Raw genomic sequence first — 12,683 nt, 5'->3', positions numbered from 1 at the left:
CTTCTTCCAAATCGATTGTAAGTTAGCTTTTACTCATTTCCTTCAAACATTAACATCTTTTAACATGATTTCAATCCGAATCAAAGATTTTCATGGGGGAAATTGGGTGTTTTGGGTAGAACCTAGGTTTTTCAAAAACGGGGATTTGGACCTCAATTTGAGGTCCGATTTCAAAACAAATTATATATTTGAGTTCGTCGGGGAATGGGTAATCGGGTTTTGGTTCGAACTTCGGGTTTGACCACGTGGGCCAAGGGGAATTTTTTGACTTTTTGGGTAAAACTTTGAAAAACTCATTTTCATGCATTGGGGTTGATTCATTTAGCATTTATTGATGTAATTAAGTAATTTATGACTAGATACGAGCGAATTGGCGGTGGAATCAAGGGGTAAAGCTATAGTTGAGACTTGAGTTGTGTTCAAGGCATTGAGATAAGTGTTCGGTCTAACCTTAGCTTGAGGGATTAGGAGTTGAGTCATATTTGCTACTTGCTTCTTGTTGAGTATGCCGTATAGGCATGGTGACGAGTATCTATACATTGGTGTCGAGCATGACCGTGAGTCGTCAATTGAAAGTTGTTGTGTTCTTAAATGACATTTCGGATGCTTTAATTAATGATCTTCTATATTGAGCAAAGATTTGGTTTATCCTCATAGATCATATTTATGATTGAACATTGTCATTATCTGAGTTGAGTACAAGCTAAGTTAAGATTGGTTATAGCTGATTCTCTCTTGCCGGGATGATTGTTTCGATATCTTTGTTCCCTTGCCGGGAAATTATCATATTGGTTTTGTGCCCTTGTCGGGAAACTATTATATTGTTTTTGTCCCCTTGTCGGGAGGTCATTATATTGCTTATGTTCCCTTGCCGGGATTTCTTGTAATTGTGTGATGAACTGTAAAAGGGAGCGGGTGGTACGCATACCACAAGATATGATGAAATGGGAGGGGGTGATACGCCTACCACAAGATATGATGAAATGGGAGGGGGTGGTATGCCTACCACGAGATATGATGAAATGGGAGTGGGTGGTACACCTACCACAAGAGTTAATGAAATGGGAGCGGGTGTTACGCCTACCACAAGAGTTAATGAAATGGGAGCGGTGTTACGCCTACCACAAGAGTTAATGAAATGGGAGCGGTGTTACGCCTACCACAAGAGTTAATGAAATGGGAGCGGTGTTACGCCTGCAACAAGATGAGACAAAAAAATGAAAGGTTCCTTTATTTCCCTTTATCAGTGTTAGAAGTTAAATTGCAGTTTCCATATTATTCCTGATATTTTGCTTTATCTGTTATCCCCGGAGCATGTTTCCCTTCCCCAGCTTTAAATATTTATTACTTGTTTACTTTTCCGCCATATATTATATAACTGCACAGGTTTATCTAGAGTCTGGTCCTAGCCTTGTCACTACCTCGTCGGGGTTAGGCCAGGCACTTACCAGTACATGGGGTCGGTTGTGCTGATATTACACTCTGCACTGTGTGCAGATCCCGGAGCGACGTTTGATCATCAGGAGTAGATCGGGAGCCATCCTTCAGTCCACCGAGACTCCAAGGTAGCCCTGCTGGCGTCCGCAGGCCCGACGTCTCTTCTATCAGTTTTCATGTTCTGTTGACATTTGTACTCGAGACAGACTATGTTCTTTATTTCAAACACTTATTTGTAGTAATCCTAGACAGTCCGTGAATGTTGTGACACCTGGTGCTGGGTAGAGACTTGTATTGTCTTTCTAGACGTTCGCTTCTATATTTATCTAAGACTTCCGCTAATTTTATTTTTCGTTGTCATTTAATTGCTTATTCATGATTAATTTAATTGTTTAAAACATGTATAAAACGAAAAGGGCTAATGATTTCAAGGGTTTATGGCTTGCCTAGCTTCCACGAGTAGGCGTCATCACGACTCCCGAGGGTGAAAATTCCGAGTCGTGACATTTTCAACCTTCCCCACCCTATTCTCCATGCCTACCAACTCCCACCAACCCACCCTGCCCCCGACCCACTCTCACATCCTAAATAGAAATATTATTAATAGTTCTTTCTTTTCATGTGATAGATAGAGTACCTTTTTTTTTATCTCGACAAAAAAATATTTTCTTTTCATGATATAAAAAAAGTATTTTTTTTATTTTAACACAAAAAAAATTCATGATGTAGAAAAGTACTTTTTTTTAATTCAACAAATGAGAATATTTTTTCATGATGTAAAAAAAGTATTTTCTTTCATTTCAACAAAATGAGTACTTTATTTTCATGTTGTAGAAAGAGTATTTTCTTTTTCAACCAAAAAAAAAAGATTATTTTCTCTTTAGTTATGGAGCACAAATTTGAACGTTTTTTTTACGTAAAAAAGTAAAACAATACATTAGTTCATTTGGGTTTGTGTGAATTTTTAGAAAATAATTAAATTCTGAAGAAAATAGATATGTCGGGGGGGGGGGGGGGAGCACATGAAACATGGGGACTTGGGGGAACGGGATGAGGAAAGTAGCATAAAAAATTATTGTTCTAAAAAAAAATTCTACTCTCTAACCAAATATTAGAAAATATTTTCCAAAAAAGGTTTTCACCACCAAACAAACAAGGGAAAATAAGTGATAGAACCACTCATTTTCCACACGTACCAAACGCATCCTTAAGGTTTTCTATTGTCAAACAAAAGAAGAGTTCAATTGGGAATTTGGGTCTGGGGAAGCATATTCCATATTGATACAATCGTTTATTGACAATTCAACTGTTGTGTGGAGTTTGCCTCTCTCATAAAGTCATAGGAAGAAACTTGTAAGTAGAATTTTTCAAAATGTTAAGATTAAGGTGTCATGGACTGTGATTAGTTGGCTGGTCCCAGAGTCCTGCAGGATAAAAGAAATTTGGTGAGCTACCTAACTTCCGACTAGGCATGGATTTAGTATTTCCCCATTATTACTACTTTAATTAAAGAGAGAAAGGCTTCATAGAAGTGGCTGCTGACCAACAAGTTAATACAACTTTAGTCCTTTATGACTCATTTTAAACATACTTTAAAGGAAAATCATAAACGATTCTAAGTTGTTAATATAAGCATCTACGGAATAATAATATGAGTTTAACTTATACATATTGATAGTTAAGTGTAGTTTTTACTGCAACAAATCAGTTGTCATATTATTTTATGTTATTTTGGTGTCCGGATGAACTAGCACGCACCTAGACTACTTCAACGAATACCTGCTATCTCCTACCGGTACAAGTACTGCATTTACCATGCTTTACAGGTTACCAATCCACACTTGCTATAAAAGTTACCTGCAATTGGGTTTTAACTTACCTTTATAGTGTTAATTTTTTTCAAGAATTGAATTAGCCTAGAGATCTTTTCTCTTTCATGTTGACATCAATGCAAATCCTTTTCATCGTCATGTACTTCAAATTCAGATTACAACAAGAAATACAGATGAAGTGAACTGAGGCATTGAGTCCCATGAAGCTATAATGATACAGTTCTCTAACCTGGGAAAATCAAGTACTTCTATGTAATGGACAAAATCAAAAGCAGATCATTAAACCCTAAAAGCTTGAGCATATGCCAGAATACAAATTCAGAGGTCTAACCAATTGCATTGGCCGCAGAATGCTTTTTCCTTTTAATTCAGAATGAATATAAGCATCAATCGAAAAGCCAGTGCTTCTTGTACAATTGTAACAGACACTAATTCCTAATCATTGGCAGGTGTACCTGTGGAAGCTGATCAGATTGCAATTAAACAACCCTGACAACACATCCAAGCAACCACAATACCCAGCAAAGCCCCAGCGAAAACCTGGGATGGGGTGTGGCCTAGAAGTTCTTTTAGCTTTCTTTGACTGATGGGATGCCCTTGGAATAAGTCCTCAACGATCAGATTGAGAACCTGAGATGACAGAATAAGATTTGATTAATCAGAAAGCTAAGCATGTCCCATCTGACATAAATGCAAGTCTCCACAACAATGGTCCAGTGGTTGTGCAAAAGAATTACCAATTACCTAAAAGAGATCCCTTTACTGTTATTGAAAGGGGTGTAAGTAAATTTTTTGTGATTGTTGACACAAGAGATGAGGAAATATACAGAGCATCTACAACAAAAAGATGACAACTTATCCACATGACTTTAGCACTGCGGATGTACTTACTTCATTTTCAAAGAAGAACAGATTCTCGTGTAGAAAGAGCATGGAGAGAAAAAAGAAAGAATTACAAGAACATACACATGACTTCACACCATAACAAAAAATGGCTCATGTTTTTAAGTTTTACCCGACCTAGCCCACATTGTACATATTTTAAAAGCACTAGCAAATTCAAAATCCGTATTCTTACAACCATTGCTTCTAAAAGCTATGGAGTTAAATCTGTGTTTTCACAACCATTGCTTTCACTCTCTCTTCTTCTCACATCTTCTACATACGCTTTAAGGGGCCGTGTATTTTCTGCTTCTCCTCTTGTGTCACCTGCTTGAAATGTAAGAAAATTGAACAGTAGAAGTTTCCATTGAAGACCAATCTTTGCTTTTGAAAATGGATTTTTTTGAATTTGTTAGTTGTTTGGATTGAGTGTTGTTCCAATTGATTGAAAATATCAAAAGGAGTTCAAAATTTAAATTTGGAGTGATTTGGAGTAGATTTGAGCAAGATTTGAGTTAAATTTCAGAAAAGACACAAAGAAGAAGACGAAGTCAGTTTTTTGTATAATTATGTATAATCTTGTATAATAATGTATATGAGTGTAGAAACACACCTTATACACTATTATACATTTTTATACATCTTTATACAAGCGTCTGTAGACAAACTTCTTTCACGATTTTCAGTTGCAATTCTTGTTCAAAACCAGGCCAAATCTCCATTAAATGACTTCAAATTTTATATACAACCTCCTTATACTATTTCTAACAAGTCTAAATAACACCACTCCAAATTTCTCACCATATCAAATTCGGAATTTAAACCCACATATTTAAGCTTGTTAAAAATTTAATTTTCACCACCCAAATGAATTTAGTTTGTTGAACTAATATTTGAGTCACAGTTATTGATTCGAAAATTAATTTAAAAGCTTGAAGAATCTCTTTTAAAAATTAAATAGTAATTTTGAGAACCTATTAGAGTCGGATGTTGAATCTTAGCCTAATATTTTTGGGCTAGTTGGTTGTAAATTAAAATATGGGCTATAAAATTGAAAAGTAGGGAGTCCGGTTGTTCTAATGTGAAATTTTCCCGAGAAAAAACGAGGAACTATGGGAAGAAGGAATCTGATGCTAAGAGAAAGACACATTCACCTAACCCTCAGGGGTTGGCCTGGTGGGAATTGACTTGAGCCTTGGGGTTTGCTCCCTTTCAAGGTCTCAAGTTCGAAACCCACTGGGTGCAAACAATTTTTGAGGGCCATTGGACTGGGTAAAACCTGAATTAACCGTGGTGCACTTGCGGGAAACTCTTTGCCGAGGGCCTGTGCACCCCCGGGATTAGTCGGGTCTCGAAGAGACTCGGACACCCGGTGCAAATCAAAAAAAAAGAAAGTCACATTCACCTAAAACTAGGATAAACCTGCAGCAGTTGAATGTCACCAAGGATGAGACTCCTCAGAGTTTCACTTGGTATTATTCTTTTCTAAAGGGGTTCTTTACTCTGGTCATAAAAAGGTCTGTTGATCAATAGCGCAGTTAAGGTGCCAAATCTTTAAATATTTAGCATTCTAGTGAAGCTAACCTTTCCACAGCTAGCCTTTACACGACACATATTTTCCTGATTCCCATTGTAATAACATTATGGAGGAACCTCATGGGACATGCGAGTAATTTATAAGTAGAATCAACTTTATATCTACTCATGAGACAAACAAAAGCAATGAACAATTATTCATAGACAGGTGGTTCAACTTGGGAGTTTTTGTACAGTTGACAGGTCAACCTAAAACATCAACTGTATAACCTTGAGACTGGATAGAGAACGGATTACTTCACAGCTAGATAGCATAAATGATGATGATCCTAACATCAGAGTTAGATGTTCAGTACGCTATCGCTAATTTCTAATAAATCAAAGCAGATTGAGCAAATGTGGGCCATTATGGAAGTCCAACAGCTTGAATTTATTTAGAATAGCTACTGATATTGTGAACATCTTATCAAGTCATGTGGTCAGGGGATACCCAGCTAAAAGTACAGGATCAAAATCAGCAGCTTCTGACATATGGAAGGTATTAATAAGCCATTTTAGGATTCAAGAGAATAAACATGTGTTGGTTTCCAATTCGCCAGCCTTTTCTGCTCTACGTTTTTAAATTCATGCCTAGGCAATAAATGACCTAAGGGCCACACATGATATTTTCTATACATTCTTAAGTCTTAACTATAAGCAAATACTGACTCCTAGAATGGTCATCTGGTAGAGTTATTATTAGGACCTAGTCAATTTACAACCTAAATGATTCAGGTACCAGAAACCTCTTTCATGTTTTTCATGCTACTAGCCTAAAATAAATAAACCCTGCATCAATTCACTACTACAATTAAAATGATCGTAGGGCTTGTAAGTCGAACCACATTATCTCCACTGTTTTCGAATCTTTCGTGATAAGGATTACACCTTTACATTCTTGCTATCCTGTACCAGCCAACCATATCACGCAATTAAAATACTCACGAGACCTTAAATACCAAAACAAAACCACTTCGAATTTATTAATAAATCAATGAATTAAGAATTAACTAGGTTTAATATCAAATCAGTTGGGAGGCACCTAGATCATATTCCCACAAATTACACACACAAGAATGAGCAAATTGCCTAGTATGAACAAACATAAAGATTAACCACATCTTGCAAAAAGAATACAGAAAACAATATGAGAAGTAGTTAATTACCTCTGCTTGCATCCCAGCATGCCGTCTCACACCAATAGCATCATACATCACAATTAAACTAAACCCCAAACAAACGGGAAATAATGAGTCAGCAACACCATGACAAATAGCAACTGAGGTTGTCAATGCCGTGCACAAAGCTGTATGAGAAGAAGGCATTCCTCCAGATGCAAACATAATCCTAAAGTCCCATTTTCTCTCCACATAGAAATTCAAAAAAACTTTCATCGACTGTGCCACCAACCAAGCTATAAACCCCGAAACAAACGTTGGGTTAGCAGCTAATGTAGCTACAAATGGACTTATTTTCACCTTTGCTGTTGAAGTTATACTCAAAAGAGCCATTCCAAAGCTTCCATTTTGCAACAGATTTCCGCTAAGCTTCTCTGGAACATTCTCAGGGCCACTACCACCTCTTAAAAAAGAGACCCATTTGTTCATTGAGGCCTTTGCTGCAAAGTCTTTAACTTTCTTGAAAATCGGGAGAAGAAGTGAAAAGGGTTTTAAGTATGAGCTCTGATTTTGCCATTGTGAATTGGGGTTTTGGGGATTTAAGGATGAAACAGTAACTGAAGACGTTTTCAATTTCTTGGGTTTTTCGAATCTGAAAAAACAGAAAGAGGAAAGATTGAAAGAAGTGATATTAGAGTTTGGAAGGTTAAGAGGGAGTGCTCTATAAGCGGAGCTTATTACGAAAGAATCCATGAAAAGATGCCGAATAATCGGAGTTCAGGCAGCATCGAAACAGAGGATGAGAGGAGAAAGGGTGGCAGTTTCGAGAGGCATTGTGAAATATTTTTGTGGAGAAAGGAGAACATAGATTGGTATAGTGTAGAGGTTGTGATTGCACCAGTTGCTTACTGCCAAAATTCACAATTTTGGAGATATCCATTTCCCAAGAATATGCTTATGCCTCCTTGGGTCATTGGTGGTATTTTTTTTTTTTTAACCCGATATCCGGTACCCGCATTAGAATCCGATTATATTTGGATTTGCGTTGCGTAGGGCTCCATTCAGAAATTGGTGGTATCCTTTTTTTTACACCCAGTATCCGATACCCGCATTAGAGCCCGATTATATTGGAATTTGCGCTATGTAGGGCCCCATTTGAAAAAAACACTCCTTGCCAAGGATTTTTCCATACCAGGCTCGAACCCAAAACCGATCAAGGGAGCTTTGGTGGTGGTGGTATCCCTTATTTTCTCAAATATGATAATCTTCCTAATGTATATGCTTCTTTATTTATGCGCTATACTCTTTCCGTATATTGTCATGCATACCTTTAAAATAATATAGATATATACAATAGCCTCACATTCGTTTGAAAATAATATATTAATTTATGACACAATTGAATCGCCAGTCAGAAATCAAAATTCATTTAGCAGCCAAATTGCGAAAATACATTGCTAGTATAAAATCCTACACCCTTCAAAACTGAGGGATAATAGGTTCGCGCCTTTTATCTTTCTCTACTTAAATATTAGGTTTAATTTATATGGTCCAGGGTCACACATTTACTAAGTCCCTTACTATTTAACATCACTAATTCATGTTACAGTTGAATTAATATAATTTAACTTAAAATCTTAAACATATGACGCCGGTAAGTTTCTACGCTAATAGTAGCGCAAAAGGAGAATTTGAATGCTTTTTTTTTTTTAGCATTTGAATGCTAATTCTTTTCTGTTTTGCGAGGAATGTCATTTAAGTTGCGTCGCATTGAAGATTTTCGTTTGATTAAGTACTTCTTATCGATGTTCATTCTAATAAATTGAGCCGCACTAGAAGTGAATTTCTTCTATAGTTGTCCGAATCCATCCTAGTTGTCAAAATTGATATTTTTTATTTGCTAAACTTGATCGACGCATCATTTTGAGTTTATGCAAGACTATGTAATTACAAAAAAACACCAAATATGAATGCATTAACGTGTAGATTGGAATGTCAAAATGTAATGTTATGGATTAAATTTTTGAACCGGTAAAAGTCATTTGTCAAAAAATTAAAGTTGACTTACTAGCTATGTGTGATTTAATAAGTTGTTATTTTTCACTAATGAATCTTGTGCGAAATGTGCTACTTTTTGCAGCTTATAAAACATGTGCTTCTTAACTCGAGTAAATTTCTCTCGAGAGACTACAACGTTAGATCTATTTCTTGGCTCGCAACAAATTAATAATACTATTTTGAGTAATAATATCAGACTGAGAGATTTTTACATATTTTTACACTTACAAAGTAGAGAGATTGAGAGAGAGCCTAAAGCTGGCTCAAGTGTTATTTTTATCCAAAATGCTTCCTAATAGAATAGCATTATATACCAAATGATTGGGTCACGAGGAAGGTTCTCATTTTTAAACATTTCTATTACCTCCATTTAGTCAACGGTGACTTCCGGTACTGGTTTTAGTTCCTGCACGAGAGTTAGAATATCAGAATTTCAATGTAATAAGCGATCAAACATACTTCATATCCAGAATGATTTATCTTTTTCCTTTAAAAACTAAAAAGTTTTCTTAGTGATCAGCATTTTATTACACAAGAAAGATCTTCTCATTACATTTATACTATACTTTAGGTTAAGTGCATCCTGTATGGGTCTAAATATGACCAACCACGGCCTACAGCTACCACGACGGGTAACAGTAGACCGACGAGTTGGCATAAGGGAATTGCTCAGGGGTGGAAAGGAATACGACCTCGCATCATTGCTAGAGTTAGATAGACTTTAATTTATTGTCCTTATAATTATGAGAAACCTCCTGTGACGACCCAAAGGGTCATCACCTGTTTTTTTTTCTTTTTTAATCAATTCTATTCTTCGGAGGCCTTGAAAACCTCACTTAGAATTGCCTCGATTTGCGTGCACAGTCCGGGCACGTAGTCGGAAAGCTTAAATGTGAAATTTTGCGAAAAATACTAAGTTTTGATGTTAAAATGAATAAATTTGACCCTGGTCAACATTTTGGGCAAACGGACCCGGACCCGTGATTCGACGGTCCCGGAGCGTCCGTAGAAAAATATGGGACGTGGGCGTATGCTCGAAATCAAATTCCGAAGTCTCAAGCCCGAGAAATGAATTTTTTAGAAAAATTATTTTCTGGAAATGTTTAAGAAAATTGGAAATGAAATCTGATTAGAAAGCGATGGTATCGGGTCCGTATTTTGGTTCCGGCTCCCGGTACATGTCTTATATATGTTTTAAGTCCTTCCTGTAAAATTTGGTTAAAAATGGACGTTGTTTGACGTGATTCGGACTTGAAGTTCTAAATTTGAAACTTGATGAAGTTTGAGGAAAAACTCTTGATTTTGAGGTTTGATTCATTATTTTTTAGGTTATTTAGGCGATTTGATCGCACGGATAAGTTCGTATGATGTTGTTGAGTTATTACATGTGTTTTGTTAGGAGCCCCGAGGGCTCGAGAAGTGTTTCAGAGGTGTTTCGGAATGGCTTTAGACTTATAAAAGTTGTAGGTTTTCCGGTTCTGGTATGTCCTTCTTCGCGTTCGCGGGAGTACCCTCGCGAATGCGATGAGTAAAATATTGCTGAAGGAAACTTCCTTCTACGCGTAAAACAGGTCGTGAACGCGAGGCAGCCGGGGGCTATACCTTTGCGAACGCGTTCCTGGCCACGCGAACGTGAAGGCCAAGTGGCCTGGGCAGGGGGGAAAAGGTAGAAAACCTTACGCGAACGCGACCTTAAGGGCGCGAACGCGAGGGCTCGAGAAGCTATAGCTTCGCGATCGCGAGCCCCTCAACGCGAACGCGAAGGCCAAAAAGCCTGACCCATCACGAACGCGTAGCATTAAATCGCCCGGTTATTTTTTTAAGTTTCAAAAACAGAAGGCAAACGGGATTTCTCAAAATTTTACAAAACTTCTTCTTCTCCAAAGCTCCTAGATGATCGTTGAAGCACTTTTTCACCAAAACTTCTTGGGTAAGTAATCTCCAACTTGTTTTTTTCCATTTTCTTCAACATCTAATGAACTTCTAGGCCTAAAACATATGATTAAGGGTAGAAAATTAGGGATTTTGGTAGAGTTAGGGCTTTTTGATTTTTTTTAATTTAGACCTCGTTTTGGGGTCGAATTTGAAAATAAATTATATATTCGGGCTCGTGGGTGAATGGGTGATTTGATTTTGGTCTGAACCTCGTGTTTTGACTAAGCGGTCCGGGGTCGATTTTTGGGTTTTTGGGAAGAATGATGGAACATCAATAATTAGGCATTGGGTTCGCATTGTTTAGCATTTATTGATGTATTGAAGTCATTTATGTATAGATACAATCGATTTGGAGCCAAATTCAAGAGGAAAGGCGGTAATTGAGGATTGAATTGGCCGTGGAAGTTTGAGGTAAGTGTTCGGTCTAACCTTAGCTTGAGGGATTAGGAGTTGAGTCATATTTGCTATGTGTTTCTTGTTGAGTACGACGTATAGGCATGGTGACGAATATCTATACGTTGGTGTCGAGCATGACCGTGAGTCTTAAATTGATACTTGTTGAATTCTTGAATAATACTATGGTTGCAATAATGAGTAAATCTGTGGTATTGACAAAGACTTAGTTTGTTTTCTTCGTGGAAGATACTTATGAGTTAGAAATTGTGATAATTGGGATGTTTAGGAGTTGAGTTGAGGTTGGTTATAGCTGATTCTCCCTTGCCGGGACGTTTATATTTGTATTGTTGAGTTCCCTTGCCGGGATAGTGTAATTTATGGTAAACCCCTTGCAGGGATGGTTGTTGTGATTACTGTAAGCTGTATATTTGGAATGGATTGCGCGCCGCAACATTTTTATTAATGTATACAAATATTGATCGGGTTGCACGTTGCAACAGATATTATATATATTGGATCGGGTTGCACGCCGCAACAGATATTATATATTGGATCGGGTTGCATGCCGCAACAGATACTATATATATTGGATCCGGTTGCATGCCGCAACCGTTATATATATATATATGGATCGGGTTGCGCGCCGCAACAGTAGTCTTATCATATTGTTTTAGATACTGTACTGTTCTTTCGTATTTATTTGGTATCTGCTAAGTTAAATTGTTTCCCCGAAGCATGTATCCCCTCCCTTTTACTGCTTATTACCTGTTTACTTTTCCGCCATATATTATGTAACTGCACATGTTTATCTGGAGTTTGGTCCTAACCTTGCTACTACCTCGTCGGGGTTAGGCCAGTCACTTACCAGCACATGGGGTCGATTGTGCTGATGCTACACTCTGCACTTATGTGCAGATACCGGAGCAGCATACGGTGCGCAGCAGTAGGTCAGGAGCCATCCTTCAGTCCACCGAGGCACCGAGGTAGCCTTGCAGACGTCCGCAGGCCCGGCGTCTCCTCTATCTTACATTTCATTCTGTTATCTCATTTATCCGAGACAAACAACTTTATTTTCTTCAAACTGATGTATGTAGCATTCGTAGTAGTCCGTGAATGTTGTGACACCAGGTTCTGGGTAAAGACGTGTATTGGCTTCTAGACATTTTGGTTTCTTATCTATTCCTGACTTCCGCTAAATTTTATTTTTCCGCTGTCATTTAACTGCTTATTCATTATTAATTTAATTGTTTAACTTGTATAAAATGAAAAGGATAAATAATTTCAAAGGTTTATGGCTTGCCTAGCTTCCACGAGTAGGCTCCATCACGATTCCCGAGGGTAAAAATTCCAGATCGTGACAAGATGGTATCAGAGCTCTAGGTTACATAGGTCTCACAACTCACGGACAAGCTCAGTAGAGTCTAAGGGATCGGTACGAAGACGTTTGTAT

At 37.6% G+C, this 12,683-nt stretch overlaps 1 protein-coding gene across 1 annotated transcript; it reads right to left on the bottom strand.

Annotated features, from left to right (window-relative positions):
• Nucleotides 1-3,376: 3,376 nt before the first annotated feature.
• LOC104213789 (uncharacterized) lies at nucleotides 3,377-7,782 on the bottom strand. Its single transcript, XM_009763335.2, has 2 exons — nucleotides 6,893-7,782; nucleotides 3,377-3,899 (listed from the first exon to the last, which is right to left on the bottom strand). The coding sequence occupies exons 1-2, from the start codon at nucleotides 7,595-7,597 to the stop codon at nucleotides 3,738-3,740; spliced, it is 867 nt and encodes a 288-aa protein (XP_009761637.1). The 5' UTR covers nucleotides 7,598-7,782; the 3' UTR covers nucleotides 3,377-3,737.
• Between the last annotated feature and the right edge of the window lie 4,901 nt (nucleotides 7,783-12,683).

Source organism: Nicotiana sylvestris, chromosome 1 (genome assembly GCF_000393655.2).
Source record: "Nicotiana sylvestris chromosome 1, ASM39365v2, whole genome shotgun sequence".
In the NCBI taxonomy this organism is placed as follows: Eukaryota; Viridiplantae; Streptophyta; class Magnoliopsida; order Solanales; family Solanaceae; genus Nicotiana; species Nicotiana sylvestris.
The sequence above is the reverse complement of the archived record's forward strand: the minus strand, read 5'-3'. Positions and strand labels throughout refer to the sequence as shown.